Source organism: Dermochelys coriacea, chromosome 14 (assembly GCF_009764565.3).
Source record: "Dermochelys coriacea isolate rDerCor1 chromosome 14, rDerCor1.pri.v4, whole genome shotgun sequence".
NCBI classification, from domain to species: Eukaryota; Metazoa; Chordata; order Testudines; family Dermochelyidae; genus Dermochelys; species Dermochelys coriacea.
In genome coordinates, this window is record NC_050081.1 from 38,646,374 (window position 1) to 38,669,067 (window position 22,694).

At 51.3% G+C, this 22,694-nt stretch overlaps 1 protein-coding gene and 1 long non-coding RNA gene across 5 annotated transcripts in view; one reads left to right on the forward strand and one right to left on the reverse strand.

The window, feature by feature from the left end:
• The window catches only part of LOC119843178 (tyrosine-protein phosphatase non-receptor type substrate 1-like), a 59,947-nt gene that overhangs the window by 13,869 nt on the left and 23,384 nt on the right, over nucleotides 1-22,694 (forward strand). For 3 of the 4 annotated variants that reach the window (XM_043497209.1, XM_043497211.1, XM_043497210.1), the window contains exon 5: nucleotides 13,382-13,720. In XM_043497209.1, coding sequence (XP_043353144.1) covers nucleotides 13,382-13,720 — 339 coding nt within the window. Of the gene's footprint in view, nucleotides 1-13,381; nucleotides 13,721-13,812; nucleotides 13,933-14,177; nucleotides 14,216-14,598; nucleotides 15,362-22,694 lie in introns of those variants that run through there. The other variant, XM_043497212.1, reaches the window with a different exon arrangement.
• LOC122456685 lies at nucleotides 1,428-2,773 on the reverse strand. Its single transcript, XR_006275684.1, has 3 exons — nucleotides 2,547-2,773; nucleotides 1,708-1,830; nucleotides 1,428-1,518 (listed from the first exon to the last, which is right to left on the reverse strand). It is a non-coding gene; the product is annotated as an uncharacterized LOC122456685 (long non-coding RNA).

The following is a 22,694-nucleotide window of genomic DNA, read 5'->3' on the forward strand; positions in this document are numbered from 1 at the left end:
GCCCCATCAACACCCATGGAGCAACAGCCAATTGACTCCAGCTGGGGATCTAGCCCCATCAACACCCATGGAGCAACAGCCGATTGACTCCAGCTGGGGATCTAGCCCCATCAACACCCATGGAGCAACAGCCGATTGACTCCAGCTGGGGATCTGGCCCCATCAACACCCATGGAGCAACAGCCGATTGACTCCAGCTGGGAATCTAGCCCCATCAACACCCATGGAACGACAGCCGATTGACTCCAGCTGGGGATCTGGCCCCATCAACACCCATGGAGCGACAGCCGATTGACTCCAGCTGGGGATCTAGCCCCATCAACACCCATGGAGCAACAGCCGATTGACTCCAGCTGGGGATCTGGCCCCATCAACACCCATGGAGCAACAGCCGATTGACTCCAGCTGGGGATCTAGCCCCATCAACACCCATGGAGCAACAGCCGATTGACTCCAGCTGGGGATCTGGCCCCATCAACACCCATGGAGCAACAGCCGATTGACTCCAGCTGGGAATCTAGCCCCATCAACACCCATGGAACGACAGCCGATTGACTCCAGCTGGGGATCTGGCCCCATCAACACCCATGGAGCGACAGCCGATTGACTCCAGCTGGGGATCTAGCCCCATCAACACCCATGGAACGACAGCCGATTGACTCCAGCTGGGGATCTGGCCCCATCAACACCCATGGAGCAACAGCCGATTGACTCCAGCTGGGGATCTAGCCCCATCAACACCCATGGAGCAACAGCCGATTGACTCCAGCTGGGGATCTGGCCCACAGCCTCACACATCTATCACTACGGTCACCTGTAAGTAACTGTCCAGAAGCAAACGGCTCAGCGCGTTGACTAAGCTACCACTAACCCTGTCTAGCTGCACACTGATCTGTACACCTCTGCCTATCCCCATGTGCACGTCTGTCTGTCCGTGGTTCTCAACCTTTCCAGACCCCTTTCAGGAGTCTGATTTGTCTCACATTCCCCAAGTTTCACCTTAAAAACTACTGGCTTACAAAATCAGGCATCAAAATACAAGTGTCACAGCTACACTATTACTGAAAAATTGCTGCCTTTCTCATTTTTACCATATAAAAGAAATCAATTGGAATATAAATATTGTAGTTCCATTTTGGTGTAGAGCGTATAGAGCAGTATAAACAAGTCACTGTTTGAATGAAATTTTAGTTTCTACTGGCTTTGCCGGTGTTTTTTTTGTAGCCTGTTGTAAACCTATGCAAATATCTAGATGAATTGATGCACCCACTGAAGCCCTCGGTGTTGAAAACCACTGGTCTAGATGATAGCTAATCTGGTACTCTTTCGCAGCTTCTGCTATTGTAATATTTAAGGGCTAAAGCACCCCTAACCCTCTCCGGTGTTCCGTTGGTCAGGTTTCTACCAGAGTCACAGGGACCAGGCGTCAGCACTGTCTTGAAACTCACAATGCCACCCAGTTAAACTCAGGCTCCAATTTTCATGGTCTCACCTTTGCCGGCTGCTGGTGTTGGGTGTCTGGGGAGGAAAGGAGGAGGCATGGGTTATTGTTGGAAGAGATGAATGGAGGTGTACGAATTGAACAGAGGACTGGAGAATGTAGATGGGAGGCTCCATTCCCCCTTGCACCAGTGTGACAGAAGAGAAGTACATTTTGAATGCGGAAAGAACGGGCAGTGGGGTGAGCACGGGAGGAGGAGTAAATACCTGTGTGTCTGCGCAGCAGGAGGGTGGTAACTAAGAGGATGATGCTGATGCCTGCCAGAGCAATCGTGGCTCTGTAGATGGTGAGTTCTGTGCTGGAATCCCGCTTCGAACCCTTTCTGTCGTCTAAATAAAAGGAAGGATGTTAATGTTCCCAGCTCTCTCCTGGGAAGAGCCCTAGGAAGCCATTTCTGGTGTTTTTTGTTGCACTGGATTCTGATCTTACTGGTACCATACAGGTGTGAATGCAGAGTGACTCTGCTGATCCTAATGGAGTCAGGGCTGCATTCTGATCTCAGAGCTCCCAAAGTGAATGTGGAGTAACTCCATTGCAGTGAATGCAGTCTAGTCTGGATTCTGGTCTCCGTGACCCCAGTGTGAATCCAGAGTGACTCCGCTGATGCCAAGGGAATCGGAGTCCTATACTGATCTCAGTGATTCTGCGGTGACTCCAGAGTGAGCCCACTGATGCCAATGCAGTCACTCCTGATTCTGATCTCAGTGAATCTGGAGTGACCCCAGTGATGTCTGTGGAGTTGCTCCCAAATGGAGGCCACAGAAGAGGGTCCGGTTTGGTTGGTGCAGCATGTTAGTGGCCAGCTGCCTTCCTGGGTTCTGGGCTAATGGCCAGCAACCTCCATGCATACATGGGACCAACGGGAGAGAATCTCAAGAGACTGGTGCACCAGAGAGCGTGGTGGGGCCGTGTGGGTCACGGGGCCATTCTGGTCTCTCTCTGGGTTGGCGGCTGCATGTCTATGGGGCTGTGGGTGTCTGATTTCTGGACCTGTGTGTGCCTCTCTGTGTCTCTGGATCTGGGGTCGTGTGTGCCCTTCACTCACCCCTGCATTAAGCAACCAATTTCCTCTTCAACAAACACTGCAAGAAAACTCCCCCATTCTCCACCGGCGCTTATTAAGAGACCCTTCGCAGCTGCCAGTATGAGTCTGATCTTCCCGCAGTGAGTCAGCAGGGCCGGGTCATACCTCACCTGCAGCAGGCCAAAGAGCTCAGAGCCAACCCGGGCCAATAGCAAGAGAACAGAGAGAGAGACGTCTCTGAGCACACGGGAGAAGTGGGGGTCTGGCTTTCTAACCGCCTCTCTCACCCCAAGTCACTGACAGGATGTGAGACACACCAGAGCTGCAGCTAGCAACAACTCGGCAGAAAAGCCGTCTCGAAGCAGCTGGGAGATTGATTAATTTAAACCTGACGACCTCCCATAGGATGAGCATCACTCTGTTATTCCTGATCTCCACTCCAGATTGCAGTCAGCCCCATGTCCCATTCCCCGCCCCCTGAGCCAGCCAGTCTTCTGCCTTGGGGCCGGATTGGAACCAATGCTCCCTTGAGGGGAGTGGCCCCATGCCCCATTCCCTGCCGCCCTGAGCCAGCTAGTCCCTGCCCTGGGGCCAGATCGGAGCTGCTGTCCCATAGAAGGAAAGGCCCCATGTCCCAAGCCCCCCAAGTCACCTCTGCCCATCACAGACAGGGTAGTCCCCGTGCCCTTCGCCTGCTCGCCCTGCAGGTGGGTGATGTAGCAGTGGTAGAGATCTGAGTCCCTCTCCATCAGCTCCGACAGAGTCACCGTGGCCTCCGCCCGGCCCTGCTAGTCCCGCCGGCTCTCGGCCAGCCGCCCCTGGTAGAAGGGGTGGGCGGGGTCCAGCACGATGGCCTCCCGGGAGCCCCTGGCTCAGGTGACTTGTGTCCCGGTCTGGTTGCGGCTGCGGAAGGTGCAGCTCAGGGTGACGCTGCCCCCGGCCAGGACGCTCGCCATGGGGGGCGGCTGCTGAACCCTGAGACCTGCAGGGAGAATGAGCCATGTGACGGACACAGGGCAGGGACGACGCTGCTGTCATGGGGCGCTGGCTGCCTCCGTCTGTCCGTCCCCCGGGCCTTCCTGCAGCAGAGTCTGTCTGTCTATCTATCGCTCGACCGCTCTACCCAGCCTGAGACCCATCTGTCCTCAGCACTTTCCATCCATCCACCGTCGGCTCTGTCCATCCATTCGTCCTCAGCTCTGTCCATCTGTCTGGCCACTCAACCATTTGTCCACAGCCTCATCCATCCATCCTCAGCTCTGTCCATCTGTCCATCCATCCACTTGTTTATCCCCTGCCCTATCCAGCCATCCCCAGATCCCTCTGTCCATCCACCCGCCCATCCTCAGCCCTGTCCATCTGTCCATCCATTCATCCTCAGCTCTCTTATCCATCCACCCATCTGTCTGTCCTATCTCCGTCCATCCACCCAACCGTCCATACATCCACCCATCTGTCTGTCCCCAGCTCCACCTATCCATCTATCCACCCTCAGCTCCGTCCATCTGTCCGTCTGTCTTCAGCTCCATCCATCCACCCTCAGCTTTGTCCATCCCTCTGTCCTCAGTTATTTGGCCTTCCCTGCATCCATGCTCAGTTCTGTCCATCTAACCATGCATCCACCGCTAACCTGAACCACCCATTCCCCTCCACACCCCGCTACCTACGAACCCCAGCCTGCAGGCCCGGGAAGCACATCACATTTCAAGGCAATGCAAGTAACCATGTGACTTTAGAGCACTTAGGAGAGTCAAGCTTTAAAGACAAAGCTGGTCTAAACCTTAACGATGGTAGACCAGACAGTCCTCTAGAATAAACCTATCCATCCCCGTACAACCCCTGCATGTATTTCCCTATATATCCAGCCACCCACCCCCAAACAACTCCTCCATCTCTCTCATTATCCATCCATCCACCCCCAAACACCCCCTCCATCTCTCATTATCCATCCATCCAGCCCCATACACCCCTTCCCTCTCCCCCTTTCCATCCATCCATCCATCCATCCCCAAATACCCCCTCCATCTCTCTCATTATCCATCTACCCCCTTAAACACCCCTCTCCCTCTCCATCCATCCATCCATCCATCCATCCATCTAGCCATCCTCAGCTGTCTATGTATTCTGAGACCATCTCTCCATACCCCTATGGGAGGGGAGTGCGGGGTCTAGTGGGTTAGAGAAGGGGGGTCTGGGAGCTAGGACTCCTGGGTTCTCTCCCCGGCTCTGGGAGGGAAGGGAAGTAGGGTTAGAGCAGGGGGGGCTGGGTTTTATCTCCAGTCCCCCCATAAATCTGAGCTTTTCTCACCAGCTGCTATCAAGAGGACGAGGAAGATGAAGAAGCAGATGATGCTAGGGGCCGGCAGCCGCCCCATGCTCTCCGTGGGCTCAGAGACATCCCAGGAGTCGCAGATGGGGACTGTCGAGCAGACGGGACCCAGGGACGACAAGTAACGGCTGCTCCGGAGTGAGCAGCCCAGGCGCGCAATGGAAACTCTTGTGGCTGGTGAGGGGGAGGCACCTGCTGAGATATCAGGCAGCCAGGAGGTCACTGGGCCTGTGCACAGGTGAGTGTGAAAGCAAAAGTGACCAGGGGTGTTGGGTTCAACAGCAGGACAGGCTCATTTCTGCATCCCCAGAGCCCTCGGCCTCTCTGACGCAGCCACTGGGCTTAGGGCTGTGGTCCCCCAGTGGTGATGGTGTCTTTATCGCTCCATGGGTCCCAGCCCCCTCTCACTGCCCCGAAATGATCCCCAGTGGATCCTGGAGGGAGCTGCTGACTCCAGGGACCACTGGAGGAGATCAGCTATCCCAGGGACAGGTGGGAGGTACGTGTCAGTGACAGGATCACCAGGGGGTTTCCACTATCAGGGCGGAGATTGGTGCTCGGGGGGAGCTGGAGGTGACAGGGGTGGAAAGGGAAAATGGGATGTGCAGGATGAAGAGAGAGAGCGTAGTAGAAAGGGGATGGGGGATGGATGGATGGACAGACGACGGACAGAGGGCCCTACCACAGACAGGTGGATGGACGTGGTCTGGCAAGAACTCACTTCTCAATGGTTGTGGTTGTGAAACCCTCATTTCTGTATTGTTAATCTGTCTGGTTCTCTAATTGTTTGCTGTATAATTAATTTTGCTAGGTGTAAGTTAATTAGGGTAGTGGGATATAATAGGTTAGAGAATTATGGTACAATATGTTAGAATTGGTTAGTTACATTTCAGTAAAATGAATGATTAAGGTATAGCTGAGAATATTACTATATAAACTGGGGTCAAATAGGAAGTGGGGAGAAGGGAAATTGGAATCATGTTTGCTAAGGGAGGGGTGTAGGAGGAGAGGGAGATGGGTTGGGGCAGCAGGGAGACCCTGTAGCCTGGGAGCGTTAAGGAGACAGACTCATTAATTTCTCTCCCCACCTGCTTTGTCCCCCATTTGTTTCCTGACGCCTCTCGGCAGCCTCCCCTCTTGTCCCCCCAGCATCTCTCACCCTCCAGCTGCTTAAAGCCACTGTTTTCCACAATGCCAGCTCCACGGACATGGTGGGGACAGCCTACTGGGCGACCTGGAGACCCACTCTCTGGACTGCAGCCCCTGCAAGATCCTCTTCCTGCGGCCCTGGGGGCCTAACCCCGATGTAGTGGCAGCACCAGGAGACAGTGATCCATCATGACCTGTCTAACTGCATCCGTCTGGTGAACGAACTGGTTAAGGATGAAGGAGAGGGCTGCGAGTATGGTGCAGTCTGCGGGGTCCCTTCCCGCACCCACCAGGGAGCTGAGAACTGACACACTCACAGCAGCAAGTGCGTGTATCCTGACAGGATGGATCAGGGGCAAGACAGCCCCGCCCTGGCCCTTATGCTGAATGGATCCAGCGTCCCCTAGAGGGGAAAGGTCCCATTTCCCATTCTCCGCACCCGGGACTGGCAGGGAACTCAAAGGTGGGCCACGAAGAGAAGGAACTGGGCAACACAACCACTAACACACGCAAAAGGCACTAGGCTGCTCCGGCTCTGATACATGGTTGTTCTGTGGAAGAGGGGTTGAGGTATCCCCTGGGCTCCCTGCACCCCACCCCACATCTCTGCCTGTGCCCCTCAGTCTTTACTCACAGCCGCCTGGGCTCCAAATCTCACCATGCTCAGGGCTCAGGTCTTACATGGGTCAATTAACCCTTGCAAGCCCTGAGCTATTCCTTTAGGACTTCTTCTTATCATCCACCTAATTGTCTGATCTTGCTTTAGACACCTGTCGAATTCCTCCTTCGTCTCAACATCTAGTTGCAGTGAGTTCCACAGGCTAAAGGCGCAAGGTGAGGGGAAGTATGATTTGGCGAAAATCAGAAAGCTACTTTGATGGCACTTTTCAATTTCCACCGCTGGGGAAAATCTCAGTGGAGATTTTCAGATCGACCTTCTGATTCACACTGTGCTGTTTTCAGTCCAAGTGTTGATTCGAGCTCCTGTTTCTTGGTTCAAGTTGAACTTTGGAGGCCAGTGAGAAATGCTGGTGTGACCAGATGCCGGGGGGAGCCAGCCGAGGTCACTCAATTAGAGTGAACTGCAAAGAATGGGGCAGAGAACCCCAAAGCTGGTGTCAGAATAGCAGCCGTGTTAGTCTGTATTCGCAAAAAAGAAAAGGAGGACTTGTGGCACCTTAGAGACTATGCTCAAATAAATTTGTTAAGCTTTCGTGAGCTACAGCTCACTTCATCGGATGCATTGGATGCATCCGATGAAGTGAGCTGTAGCTCACGAAAGCTTATGCTCAAATAAATTTGTTAGTCTCTAATGTGCCTCAAGTACTCCTTTTCTTTTTTCCAAAGCTGGTGGAAATTTTAATACTTAGATTTACCAAGCCAGCACTAAACAGCTTCTATTATACCTCACTGGTTACTCAGAAGCAAACAACACAATTCCCTCAGAGTAACCCAGCCTCAGGCCTCCACGTAGTTACCCAAGTCAGATATAATGAAGATTAATGAAAATCTTATTTCATCATATAAAAAAGTTCTACCAATCCCAAAGGATCGGACACGTTACCTCCCAGGTTAATGAATATTCCAGATCTTATCCAAATACATGCTTACAGCCAATTCTTATCAACTAAATTAAAATTTATGAAAAAAGAAAAGAGAGTATAGGTTAAAAGATCAATATACATATAGACATGAGTTCAGTTCTTGAAGTTCAGATTCATAGCAGAGATGGTGAGAAACATCTTCTGCAAAGTATTTTCCTATTTTAAATGATACCGTTTTTGTCAACAAGACTAGTTCAAAACGATATTTTTTCTGTTGAAAGCTCTTTCTGCACTGGAAGAACATTTCCCAGCAGACAGCTTTCATTAAAAATGCTTCATGTAAAACACATTGAAATAACATTTTATCACAAGTTATTGTTCCCCAGAAAAGTTTGATTTGACAGAACCGTTTCTAAATAAGCTAGGGAAAAAGTTGGACACCAGCTGGTGTCAAGCAGCCACACCTGCACTGACCTCAGTGGGGCCAGGTACTGAGTCTCCATAAATCAGTTCCATTGAAGTCAGAAAAACTAAAGACGACACCAAGTGGGGGTCTGGCCCCTTTGACTCCGATGGAGCTACGGCTGATTGACACAAACTGGGGCTCTGGTCCCATTGCTTCCAATGGAGCTCTGGCCAGCTGACCCCAGCTGAGATCTGGCCCCATTGACTCCAATGGAGCTACAACCGATTGACCCCACTTGCTGACTGTTTCTCCTTCATTCTCTCTCTGCCTCCCTCCACTGCTGTGTTCTCCTTGGGTTTCTGTATCTTCTCCCTCTGCTGCTGGATAGGACAGGACTCTTTCCTGCTGCTCCATCAGGTCTCCAATCGGCTGTTGGACAGATGGACCGCTCAGGGAACCTTCTCTCTGCTTTTCTCTCCTTCTCATCACCTTCCACTCACTCTCCTCCTACCCCTTGGTTGTCTGCTGACACACTGACTTTTATACCAACCTATGGGGACTTTCTTGCTCATAACAACTGCCCACATTGCAAATGGTCCGTTCTATTTTTACCCTACCGACGTTGTTTACCTCAGAGTTATGATCTGCTGATCTTTCCCCTACTTTGGTTTTCCTGCCAATTCTATTTTTAGAGCTATGTGACCTGCAGCTTCAAATTGAGGAGTGACTCTTGCTTACTTAAAATGGAAGCTAGGGAAAGTGTATTTGTTTCATAACTAGAGAGGAACTGACTGATTTGCGAACACTTCAACTGTATCTGTAACAATCTGGTGTTCCAGGGGAGGAGAAGTGGAGGGGAGGCCAGGAGGCCAAAACTGTAGCTCAGAATCTGAAAGGTCGGACTCAGATGCATGGGAAGCCAGGGGCTGGGATTAGCTCTCCACTTCCGGGACATGGGCCGAGAGATGGGCAGGAAGTTCCTGGGTCACTAGAAAACCGGATTCGAGCCTGAAGGGGAAGCTAAAGTAAATTGTGGTCAATCAAAATTCTAGCGAAATCCTCCAGTGCCACTGTGTCATGACCCCACTGGGGACTCATTTCCTGGGGTGCCGGCCGCATCCCTAGGCCGTTCACCTTTCTTATTCCTCAGGTAGACGAGCAATCCCAGGACCATGAAGACCAACCCAAGCAGGGAGCCCCTGACCCCAGCCAGCCTCTTGCCTCTGGCAGAGTCAGTCTGTGCTTCTGTGAAAACAAGAGTAGAGGCGGTTCGGGCTCAGCCCAGTTTCTCCTTCCCTTGTCACATCCCCACTCTCTGTCCCCGGGGTGAGGATGATGATCTGACACAGGCCCATCACCTGAAGGGGCTCCACAGAGCTAGGGGTGCCCCTGCGGGCTCAGGAGTGGCCCCACACTCAGAGGCTCTTACCCCAGTGCATGGTGAGGGGGCCCACAGGCTGGTGTACTCCACCTGGCGGCTGTAGACGTCCCTGCGCTGGGGACTCCTCTACAGCATCAGCAGGATCTGTCCAGTCTCCGTCATGGAGCAGCTCCGTGGACGCCAACCCCACCGTCTGCTCCTGCCCGTACTCAAAGTGACGTACAGACCACACTTAAGCAGAACTTGCGATAGAACCCAGGAGTCCTGACTCCCAGCCCTCCCCCCGGCTCCACCTCTCCTCACTCTCTCCCCACAGCTGCAGAGTGCAAACAGAACGGGGCAGAGAAACCCCAAAAGCTGGTGGATATTCCAATACTTAGATTTACCCAGCCAGCCCAAAACAGCCTCCCTCTGGTTTCTCAGAAGTCCAAACAACACAGTTCCCTTAAACTGCCCAGCCTCGTTGCATTTCAAAGCTCTGTTCATTTACAGATCTTTCTAACCCGTCTGTAAAGTTGGGCCATGGATCAGGTCAGTCTGGGAATTCATTAACTCTTTCTGGCCCAGTCCCCTTTCAGTGAGATAACGTCACAGCCCCAAGGCAAAATTGATGCAGGAAGGGATGACACAAGATCGCTGAGTGCATCCCAAGAGCTCCCTATCCTTGGTTCTGTTTTACTACAGCTAGTATTGGGTTAGAAGCCGTACCAGTGTATAACAGAAATGGTTGATCCAAGTCATGTCCCATAACGTGATTTAATCTCTTTATAACTCAAGGTAAAACTTGGCGAGAACAATAGTGGATTGGATCTGCTGATGCAGCAGGATTCCTAAAAGAACAGGTTTCAGAGTAGCAGCCGTGTTAGTCTGTATTCGCAAAAAGAACAGGAGGACTTGTGGCACCTTAGAGACTAACAAATTATTTCAGCATAAGCTTTCATGAGCTACAGCTCACTTCATCGGATACATTCAGTGGAAAATACAGTGGGGAGACTTATATACACAGAGAACATGAAACAATGGGTGTTACCCTACACACTGTAAGGAGAGTGATCACTTAAGGTGAGCTATTACCAGCAGGAGAGCGGGCAGGGGGGGAACATTTTGTCATGATAATCGGGGTGGGCCATTTCCAGTAGTTGACAAGAACCGCGGCGGAACAGTGGGGGGTGGGGGCGTGCGATAAACATGGGGAAATAGTTTTACTTTGTGTAATGACCCATCCACTCCCAGTCTCTATTCAAGCCTAAGTAATTGTGTCCAGTTTGCAAATTAATTCCAATTCAGCAGTCTCTCCTGGGAGTCTGTTTTTGAAGCTTTTTTGTTGAAGTATAGCCACTCTCAGGTCTATAATCGAGTGACCAGAGAGATTGAAGTGTTTTCCGACGGGGGACGTGAGTTCTGTCGGGACTCAGGGCCCCTCTTTTACCGAGCCATCATCTCCCTGTCGCTCGTCGTTCCTTCTGCCTCGCAATCATCCTCAGCCTGCGGCCATTGGAACGGTACCGGCTCCATGCGAGTTCTGCCTTCGCTTCCTGTCCCAAATGGTTACCTGGCATCACTGGGTGGGTTGGTGAGCAGCCTTTGCCCCACCCAGAGCAGCTGCATCTCAGCACCGGGCAAGGGTCCTCTATAAACAGCCTCTGCACCCCACTCCAGAGGGGCTGTGTCTCAGCGCCGGGTGAGGGGGTCCCTGTATAAACAGCCCTGCACCCCACCCCAGAGGTGGCTGCATTTCATCCCTGGTGGAATCAGTCGCTCTCTGGAATTATTGGGCTCCATCCCCTTAGCGTTTCCCCCTAGTCTGTTCAGTGACGCTCTCGTTCTGTTTCCCAGCTGTCCTCGTGGATCCTGCGGTGGGTGCTGGCTCCAAGCCGCTTCCTGCACAGGGGCAGGGGACCCTGCTTTAGCTGCTTACGGGGGCTGGTCACCGGCAGGATTTTCCCAGCTCTTGGGGCACAAGCCGTCAGACTTCGCTGGACTCTGAGCCACCTGCTGGGGGCTCCTGCGGGGCCGGGGCTTCTCCGCTCTCCTCTGCTTCTGGCTGTGGGTCGATCGGCCCCGGGAACCAAGCGAAGGGGCCAGGCAGCAGCGATGGGGGTTGGGGGCTTTGTCGCCCCTTAGTGGCCGCTGCCGTTATAGTTCTCCTTGGTACAGGAAATGGCCGTAGCGCCACTGGAATAAACTCAGAAACACCTATTTACACCAGCTGTGGATCTGTCCTGTATGTCTTGGGTATGACCACGACAGTCAAGAAAAGCCTCTCTCAAGATTAATTCCTTGTGGGACAATATTGTTCCATTTACAGATGAAAATTAAATGCTGTAACGGAGTCAGCCATAAGAGAAAACAAATTTCTAAAGAAAACATTTCTGTAAAAAGCAGATAGAGACTGTCCGGAGCATGTTTGGTTTTTTCAGAAGGACTACGCCGATTGCAAGATATATGGGTTGCAAAAATAAAATATACCTCAGTATGTGAAAATAAAATATATTAAGCAAAAATTCCTTTATGTAAAATAATGTTATTCCTCATGAAAAAATATCACAGAGAGGGTAAGGAGCATGACCCAAGATGAGACAATGAACTGAGGACTGAACCCTGGCTCGCAGCCCCCCATCTCCCCTTGCTCTAACCACTAGACCCCACTCCCCTCCCAGCAGGGGCCAGAGGAATGCCCCCTCCCCCTGCATCCAGCCCTCGTCCCCAGCCTCTTGCTGCAGCCATCTCAGAAGCTCAGGCCACAAAACTTTCCACCGGCCCCCCCGAGGTGAGATTTCCGGAGGATGCTGAGGCTGAGCTGAGCTGGGCTGCGGAGCTGCCCAGAGAACAGGGACCATGGAGCAGCTGCCAGCCCTGAGCACCGTCCTCTACACCGTCCTCCTCATCCCCACCTGGGGAGCAGGTACTAATTTAACGTGTCCATCCATCCACCCACCCCACCCCAAGATCCATCTCTGTGTGTCCATCCGTCCACCTACCCCACCCTAGATCCATCTCTGTGTGTCCATCCATCCACCTACCCCACCCATAGATCCATCTCTGTCTGTCCCTGTCCTTCTACCCCACTCCACTATATTCAGCACTGTCTGTCCATATACCCTATCCCTAGATCCATCTCTGTCTACCCATTCAGCCCTACCCCTACATCCATCTCATCTATCTTTTTATCTATGTATCCATCCACCCCAGAAAGAATATCATCTATTTATCTATCTGTCTGTCTTTTTATCTCTCCCTTTCCTAATGGATGATAACAGTCTGGTGACTTTTTTCACTGACGCTGCACATTGAGTGGATGTTTGCACAGAACTATCCACAACAACTCCAAGATCTCTCTTGAGTGGTAACAGCTAATTTAGACCCCATCAGTTTGTATGTATAGATGACAGGTTTCAGAGTGGCAGCCGTGTTAGTCTGTATTCGCAAAAAGAAAAGGAGGACTTGTGGCACCATAGAGACTAACAAATTTATTTGAGCATAAGCTTTTGTGAGCTACAGCTCACTTCATCGGATGCATTTGGTGTATTTTCCACCAAATGCATCCGATGAAGTGAGCTGTAGCTCACGAAAGCTTATGCTCAAATAAATTTGTGAGTCTCTAAGGTGCCACAAGTACTCCTTTTCTTTTTATGTATAGTTGGGATTCTGTTTTCCAATGTGCATGACTTTGCATTTACCACCATTGAGTTTCATCGGCCATTTGTTGCCCAGTTACCCAGTCTAGTGAGATCCCCTTGTAATTCCTCGCAGTCTGCTTTGGACTTAGCTGTCCTGAGTGATTTTACGTCTAACGTCTCTGTAAGCATCTGCCATGCACGTAGCAGTGTTGATGTTGGATCTCTGTTGCGGTGGCAGTGAAAGCCTTGTGCCATGTGTTATCGAGAGTGTTGTGAGCAATAGCAAGGTGGACAGGAACGCACAATTCTTTCCCCTTAGCTTCTTATCTCCGTGCTGCTAAGGCTTCGGGTGGCTGGGGCGTGTCTTGATACCACTCTTCTTCGTTTTCCTTTATCTCTATAATGATTATTGCCCTGGTTCACAAAGCTCTCACAGTGCTTCAGAGCCCTGCTGTCCTCCGAGCATCCCCCGGCGAGACCATGAACATCAGCTGCTCCTTCAAGTACAAACAGGGCAGCGTGGTCAAAGCGACGTGGACTAGAGCACCTGGGGTTTTACTGGAATCTGACCATCCCTTCTACAGAGGACGGCTCATTATGTCCGACCTGGATCTGCTCCGGAAAGGGGAGGCCACGCTGACTCTATCGGACCTGGAGCAGCGGGACTCTGGTCGCTATCGGTGTCAGATCAGCATCCGCCAGGGAGAGAGTGGGACAGGAGTGGGCACCGACCTGCAGGTGACGGAGAGAAACCAGAGTGATACAGGTGAGGTGGGGAATGGGGGCACGGACCTCAGGGCAAGGGACTGGCTGGCTCAAGGGGCTGAGAATCCCCTAACGCTCCTCTCCATCACCCAGGTAAAGAACCTGACCCCGTAGGGTGCTGCACCTGGAAGCTCCTGTACCAGGTCACCATTGCCCTGGGGCTCCTTCTCATCATCGGCCTGGTGGCCACCCTCCTCCTGAAGAGACCCCGAGGTACCAAACCGGAGCCTTACCCCCACTAACCTCCTGGCCCCCATGGGCCAGGGCCTCTGCTAGTAAACACACCCGAGTGACCATCTGTCCGTTGTGGTCCATGCTGGGTTGTCTGTCCATAAAACAACCCTCCCCATGTCCTTCCTTCTCCTCCCGTCCTTAGATCCCTGCAGCTTCCCTCTTCAACCCAGACTCTCTCTCACACTCTCCGTTTTAATGTTCCTTTCTTCTCCCTTCTTCCGCAGCAACGCCCCCCTCGCAGCCCCGCCAGCGGCAGCCGAAGGTGAGAGAATGCAGGCTGGGCCCTGTTCCATACAGTGCTTGGGTCTGGTCTCCAGATGCCAGTAAGGACTGGTACAATACAGTGAGGGGAGAGAACCCAGGAGTCCTGGCTCCCATCCCCCCTGCTCTTACCCCTCAGCCCCCAGTCCCCTCCCAGAGCCGGGATAGAACCCAGGAATCCTGGCTCCCATCCGCCCTGCTCTAACCCCCTAATCTCCAGTCCCCTGCCAGAGCTGGGGAGAGAACCCAGGAGTCCTGACTCCCAACCCCTCCAATCTGGGGTAACACTGTGAGATTTGGTACCTGGGAGCCGCTTAAATTGGCCAGAATTAAGAGACCAGATCTGGGGTGACGGTGTCCTCACAGCGTGTCTGTCCAACACAGGGCCACGGCAGCCGGGGGGCCGAGGAGAGCGAGAGGCTGCAGTACGCAGAGATTAAAATCCAGACTGCAGGATGCAGGGAACACACCTCCAACCACGCCCAGCGGCGCTGAGTCCCTGCGCACTCAGCACCACCTGAGTCCCTCACACTCAGAGCCACGCCGCCACGAGGGAATTCCCCACGGGGGGGACCCTCACAGGGATTGAGGGACAGCAGAAGAAAATTATGGGCGTGAAAGTCCCTGTGAACCCCAACAAAATCCAACTAGCCCTCTCTACGGCAGGGCATAATCTACTAGGGCATGGTCTTACGCTCAGGAAATGCCTTCTCCGGGGCCTCCTGAGATATAACTGTATCACGTCCCTGTGTGTTATTTCCCTGTCCTCTCTGGAGTGATTGCAACGCCTCCCTGTGGAGCGTGACCAGCTGGGGGTAATTAACGCAGCGTCTGGTCCCTCTTCCTAACCGAGCACGAAGAGAAACGCTAGCCCAGCTCAGCATCGTGTGGGCGGTGGAACTGGTCTGAGTGACCAGCGTGACTGCTTCAGCCGGCAGGAATTGCTCAAAGAAAGTGATTTTTTTGGTCGAAAAATTAAATAATTTCTTTGTGTGAAAAATTGTCTGTTTTCAGAATTTTTTGAAAAAATCTGTTTGGGTAAAAACTTTTGCTTTTCTCCCTCACTTCCCTCTTCTCTTCAGTCTCCTTGTCGTGATCCAAAATCTTACAATCATTTCTGAAAATTTGCTTTTCAGAAAATCAACTTCATTCCCTATGAAAAAAACCTGATATTTTCCTGAAAATGTGTTATTTTGTTTTGGAACATCATTTCCCCCCACCCCCAATTAAAATGTTTCATTTTATCCCTGAAAATTGCGATATTTCCCTCCCCCCCAAAAAAACAATATTTTTGTTCATAAAAATCCTTTCTCCCCTGTAAATTGGAATTTTGTCCCCCGTTTGTACTTGAAGGAGCAGCTGATGTTCATGGTCTCGCCGTGGGACAGCAGGGCTCTGAAGCACTGTGAGACCTTCGTGAATCAGGGCAATAAACATTATAGTAGCAAAGGAAAGCGACGAGGACTGGTATCAAGACAGGCCCCAACCGCCCAAAGCCTTAGCTGCACAGAGATAAGAAGCTAAGGGGAAAGAATTGTGCGTTCCTGTCCACCTTGCTATTGCTCACAACACTCTCGATAACACACGGCACGGCTTTCACTGCCACCCCAACAGAGACCCAACATCACATTGCTACGTGCACGGCAGATGCTCACAGAGACGTTAGACGTAAAAATCACTCAGGACAGTAAAGTCCAAAGCAGCTGTGAGGAATTACAAAGGGATCTCACTAGGACTGGGTAACTGGGCAACAAAATGGCCGATGAAACTCAATGGTGGTAAATGCAAAGTCATGCACATTGGAAAACAGAATCCCAACTATCCATACAAACTGATGGGGTCTAAATTAGCTGTTACCACTCAAGAGAGATCTTGGAGTTGTTGTGGATAGTTCTCTGCAAACTCCATTCCATGTGCAGCGTCAGTGAAAAAGTCACCAGACTGTTACCATCCTATTAGGAAAGGGAGAGATAAAAAGACAGATAGATAGATAGATGATTATCCTTTCTGGGGTGGGATGGATGGATACATAGATAAAAGATAGATGAGATGGATGTAGGGGTAGGGCAGAATGGTAGACAGAGATGGATCTAGGGATAGGGTATATGGACAGACAGCGCTGAATATAGTGGGTAGGGTAGAAGGACAGAGTGGACAGACAGAGATGGATCTAGGGTGGGGTAGGTGGATGGATGGACAGACAGAAATGGATCTAGGGTGTGGGGTAGGTGGCGGATGGACCAAAGAGATGGATCTAGGGATGGGGTGGGTGGACAGATGGACACACAGAGATGATCTAGGGGTGGGGTAGGTGGATGGATGGACAGAGATGGATCTAGGGGTTGGGGTAGGTGGATGGATGGACAGAGATGGATCTAGGGATGGGGTGGGTGGACGAGGACACACAGAGATGGATCTAGGGTGGGGTAGGTGAAGGATGGACCAGAGATGGATCTAGGGATGGGGTGGGTGGACGGATATGGACACACAGAGATGGATCTGGGGTGGGGTAGGTGGACGGATGGACACACAGAGATGGATCTAGGGGTGGGGTAGGCGGATGGATGGACAGAGATGGATCCTAGGGATAGGGTAGGTGGACGGATGGACACACAGAGATGGATCTAGGGAAAACCACTTCAATCTCTACTGGTCACTCGATTACAGACCTGAGAGTGGAAATACTTCAAACAAAAAAGCTTCAAAAACAGACTCCCAGGAGAGACTGCTGAATTGGAATTAATTTGCAAACTGGACACAATTAACTTAGGCTTGAATAGAGACTGGGAGTGGATGGGTCATTACACAAAGTAAAACTATTTCCCCATGTTTATCGCACCCCCCCACCCTCCACTGTTCCTCAGCGGTTCTTGTCAACTACTGGAAATGGCCCACCCCGATTATCATGACAAAATGTTCCCCCCCTGCCCGCTCTCCTGCTGGTAATAGCTCACCTTAAGTGATCACTCTCCTTACAGTGTGTAGGGTAACACCCATTGTTTCATGTTCTCTGTGTATTTAAAATCTCCCCACCGTATTTTCCACTGAAGGCATCCGATGAAGTGAGCTGTAGCTCACGAAAGCTTATGCTCAAATAAATCTGTTAGTCTCTAAGGTGCCACAAGTCCTCCTGTTCTTTTAGGAATCCTGCTGCATCAGCAGATCCAATCCACTATTGTTCTCGCCAAGTTTTACCTTGAGTTATAAAGAGATTAAATCACGTTATGGGACATGACTTGGATCAACCATTTCTGTTATACACTGGTACGGCTTCTAACCCAATACTAGCTGTAGTAAAACAGAACCAAGGATAGGGAGCTCTTGGGATGCACTCAGCGATCTTTGTGTCATCCCTTCCTGCATCAATTTTGCCTTGGGGCTGTGACGTTATCTCACTGAAAGGGGACTGGGCCAGAAAGAGTTAATGAATTCCCAGACTGACCTGATCCATGGCCCAACTTTACAGACGGGTTAGAAAGATCTGTAAATGAACAGAGCTTTGAAATGCAACGAGGCTGGGCAGTTTAAGGGAACTGTGTTGTTTGGACTTCTGAGAAACCAGAGGGAGGCTGTTTTGGGCTGGCTGGGTAAATCTAAGTATTGGAATATCCACCAGCTTTTGGGGTTTCTCTGCCCCGTTCTGTTTGCACTCTGCAGCTGTGGGGAGAGAGTGAGGAGAGGTGGAGCCGGGGGGAGGGCTGGGAGTCAGGACTCCTGGGTTCTATCGCAAGTTCTGCTTAAGTGTGGTCCAGCAGAAAAAGACTCCCATGCCCCCTTGACTCTAACCCACTAGTCCCCACTCCCATCACAGAGGCTGGGGAGAAAACCAGGAGTCCAGACCCTTTGTCATCCTTCAGTTTAGGTCTGTGCAGAGCCTGGCACGACAGGGGTCCTGATCTTTCTCAGAGGGGAGGGGGTCTGTGCAGCACCTCAGCAACATGAGGGAGGGTCCATTTGCTACTGGTACTTTCTGAGTTTCTCGTGGTGGGCTGAAACATGCCGAGCTGCTCGGGGCTCTGTCTTCACTTTCATCCTTGCACATCCTGATAGAAACAGAAATTCAGCCTCTTGCATGGCTGCAGCTTTTGCAAAGGTGGCAGCTGGGGGAGAAAGGGGGGACAGGGGTGCAGTTACAATCAGCTACAGAAGCATCGGAATCAGGGCCGAGTGCGACGCACAAATAACTGCCACGGTTCCTGTCCCGTGAGCTGGAGTTGATCTCTAGTCGCTCAACTTGCAGTGCCAAAAATGCTTCTAGCCCTCACAGGTGCAAAGATAATCTCTCGAACCAGGGCCGGGTGGGACCCATGCCTGAGTCTGTAGAGAGCCTGAAGCCGATCGCTCTGAGAGTGGGGGAGCTGCCCCAAATGTGATCCAGGCAGTGATGGGAGTGGGCTTGCTTCGGGGGGGGGGGGTGTCTATCCTGCTAGAATTTTACTTTCCACCCAAATTCCAATAGCTCATCTTTTTGTCCCAATTCAGGAGAAAAACAAGCGTTAAAATATAGATGGAAAAATCGGTTTTTTTGAACATCTGACCTGGGAGTGCTTGAAATTCCACCCAACAACCCTTCCTCTTGTAGTTTGAGACGGGGTGAACAGCCTTATTTTCGAGCCTTCTATCACCTCCTCTTCTCTGTTTCAAGCTCTCCTCCTACACCCGAGTCTGGACCTATGTGTTTTCAAAACGAACAGTTACACTGGGGAAAAGTCAGAAGCCTGAAGAAACTCACCCCTTCGTTCTGCTAGAACTTTCCTCTTAGCAAGGTGTTCCTACATTTCCAAGACATATATTTCTGCGTGCAAATGTGTTTGTTTCATACATTGATATTTACGTAAGGAGAAGCAAATATGTTTCAAATGCAACTACCACTGGGGTGAAGCTTGACAGGTATTATTATATAGAGACATATTTTCTCAAAAAAAAATCATATTTCCCATAATACAGCTAGCACTGGGGTGGAGCATATTGTGTCACGCAATTATATAAAGATGTAAACACCACACAATATATACATATACTCACACACACTTTTTGTCCATGAGAAAACACATCGTTTTCCATAATTATTTTTTCGAAAAATATCTTCGCTAAAGAGACACATTTTCCCCCAAAGTATTTTCCTTTTTAAAGTGATATCGTTTTTGTCAATGAGAACAGTTCACAAAATATTTTTCTGTAGAAAGCAATTTCTGCATGGAAAGAACATTTTCCAGGAGAGAGTTTTCATTAAAAATGCTTTATTTAAAAGCTCTTGTGTTCCAGAAAGGTTTGACTTGATAGAACTGTTTTTAAATAAGCTAAGGAAAACCTCTGGCCAGATCCCAGCCGGTTGTCAAGAGGCCGCACCTCCACTGACCTCAGTGGGGCCAGGTACTGAGCTTCTGGAAATCCGTTCCATTGAAGACAGAAGCGCTACGGCCGACTGATCCCAGCAGGGATCTGGCCCCATTGACTTAGATGGAGCTACGACCAATGGACTCCCTGGCTGATTGCTTCTCCTGTGCTCTCTGTCTCTCCTCTCCCCCCTGCTGTGTTCTCCTTGGGTTTCTGGTCTTCTCCCTCTGCTGCTGGACAGGACAGGACAGTGTCCTGCTGCTCCGTCAGCTCTCCATTCGGCTGTCGGACAGACGGAACCGCTCAGGCAAGCTTCTCTCTGCTTTTCTCTCCTTTTCCTCACTCGCTCTCTGCCTACCCCTTGGCTGTCTGCTGACACACCGACTTTTATACTGACCTGTCAGGACTGTCTTGTGCATGACAACTGCCCACGTTCCAAACGGTCCGTCCTATTTTTAGCCTGCAGCCATTGTCTACCTCAGCGTGTGATCTGCTGACCTTTCCCCTACTTCGGTTTTCCCGCCACTGCTACTTTTTAGTGCTACGGGATCTGCAGCTTCGAACGTGGGCCTGACTCTGCTTAATTAAGATGGAAGTCAGGGATACACAATGGAGTCTGGGGAATTCCTCTGTATCAGCATCACCACGCAGGTCTTCGACCTGAACTTATCGCACGTTGTTTCCGACATTTAGGCAAAAAGGGAAGCAGCTTAGAGGGTAGCATAAGTAAATCTCATAATTCAGGGTCAAGAGTTCGTCAGTTTCTTGTGTTTTTCTCAAGTGAGTTTGGTCTCCATATTTTTCAAAGGGGAAGTGTATTTGTTTCATAACTAGAGAGGAACTGACTGATTTGCGAACACTTCAACTGGGTCTGTAACAACATGGTGTTCCAGGGGAGGAGAAGTGGAGGGGAGGCCAGGAGGCCACAACTGTAGCTCACAATCTGAAAGGTCGGACTCAGATGCATGGGAAGCCAGGGGCTGGGATTAGCTCTGCACTTCCGGGACATGGGCCGAGAGATGGGCAGGAAGTTCCTGGGTCACTAGAAAACCGGATTCGAGCCTGAAGGGGAAGCTAAAGCAAATTGTGGTCAATCAAAATTCTAGCGAAATCCTCCAGTGCCACTGTGTCATGACCCCACTGGGGACTCATTTCCTGGAGTGCCGGCCCCATCCCTGAGCCGTTCACCTTTCTTATTCCTCAGGTAGATGAGCAATCCCAGGACCATGAAGACCAACCCGAGCACAGAGCCCCCGACCCCAGCCAGCGTCTTGCCCCTGGCAGAGTCAGTCTGTGCTTCTGTGAAAACAAGAGCAGAGGCGGTTCGGGCTCAGCCCAGCTTCTCCTTCCCTTTGTCACGTCCCCGCTCTCTGCCCCCGGGGTGGGGATGATGATCTGACACAGGCCCATCACCTGAGGGGTCTCCACAGAGCGAGGGTGCCCCTGCGGGCTCAGGGGTGGCCCCACACTAAGAGGCTCCTCCCACAGTGCATGGTGAGGGGTCCCCACAGGCTGGTGTGCTCCATCTGGCTGGTGTAGACGTCCCTGCGCTGGAGTTGTGGGGGGTGTCAACTCCAGCATCAGCAGGATCTGGAAGGTCCAGTCTCCGTTGCGGAGCAGCTCTATGGACACCACCCCGGCTGTCTGCTCATCATGGCTTCGCTGGGGACTCATTTCCAGGGATCCTTGTTTCCCGCGACAGAAAACCTCCAAATTCTCCAGTGAAGAAAACATAAAAATCCATGGTTTTCTGCTATTAAAATTAAACACTGAACTTTTGTTTTCCTAACCACAATATATAGTATCCTTTGGACACAATATTTATTGTTATATTTACAATGTTTAAGCAAATTCAAAGCCTACCAGTGCCATCAATAATTACAATAAAATAAAATTAATAGAATTGCAATCTATGTTTCTTCTATATACCGAATACTTCTATGTCTCTATTCCTGTTTATCTGAGCCTGCATTATCCAGCTCTCTGTATTAAACAAACCACCAGCTACTTGGGGCCCCGATCTCCCAGTGCTTGGATCCAGACCGGCCCTTGGGGCCCTCAGATCTGGAGCCGGGCACAGATCCAGTCTGGAGGTCCATGTCCCCAGAAGAGGGCCCGATTCTCACACCTGGGCTGGTGCTGCCCCCTCAGACCCTGGGCCCCCCTGATCCAACGCCCTGGTAGCCCCTGGAAAGAAATAGTAGGGGATGGGTTATGGGGTGTAACAACCCCCTCCACCCCTACCCCAGAGAGGGAGAGGATTCACCTGCGTCTGCTCCGCCACAGCACCACGGCCAGAACCTCCAGGATGATGCCAACAATCAGGCCAGAGCCCCAGTACATGCCGCATCCTGTAAAACACAGGGGGTGACGCACTCGGAACGGGCACAGGAGTATGGACCCTGTTCCCTCTGCCTCCCCTGCAGTACCCCCAATCATCTCACCCGGCACACTGCCCTCAGCTCCCCACCCCATCCCAGCTCCCTTTGCCTTCCTCACGGTCCCCCCGCAGTGCTCCTCCTACACTAACCCCCTGCCCTCCATCATCCCCTTCCCTAACCCTGTTCCCTCAGTTTCCCCTGCTGCTCCCCCAGCCCAGATCCACTGCCCTCGGCCCTCCCACCCCATCCCTGTTCCCTCAGCCTCCCCCACAGTCCCCCTGCTGCCCCCACCCCGATCCACTGCCCTCAGCTCCCCCAACCCTGTTCCCTCAGCCTCTCCTTCTGTCCCACCCTCACTGTGACATTACGCCCCATATTCTTTATAGAAATATTGTTATGATATGAATGTGGCAGAACTAAGATATGTTTTATGCAAGATGGCTCATGTGAGGTTTCATTGGAAAAGTTATGATTTCCTGAATGTGATTATCCAATTTGTATCCATGTATCATTTCTGTATCTGAAGTTTGGAATAGTGACTTGGTAACATATTACAACTGGGTGTGTCCTTGGGGGATGCCCACCAGACAGCGTGCAATCAGCCTGGATGGGCCATTAGGAAGGACAGTAGGACTTTGAAAATACTAATCTCCCTGCTTCCTGAGAAGTTTCCTGGCATGCTTTGACACTGCCGGGGCAGGTGATCATGTCACCTGGTACAGGATACCATCTTGAAATGCTGGTACTTTTCCATGGGAAAGG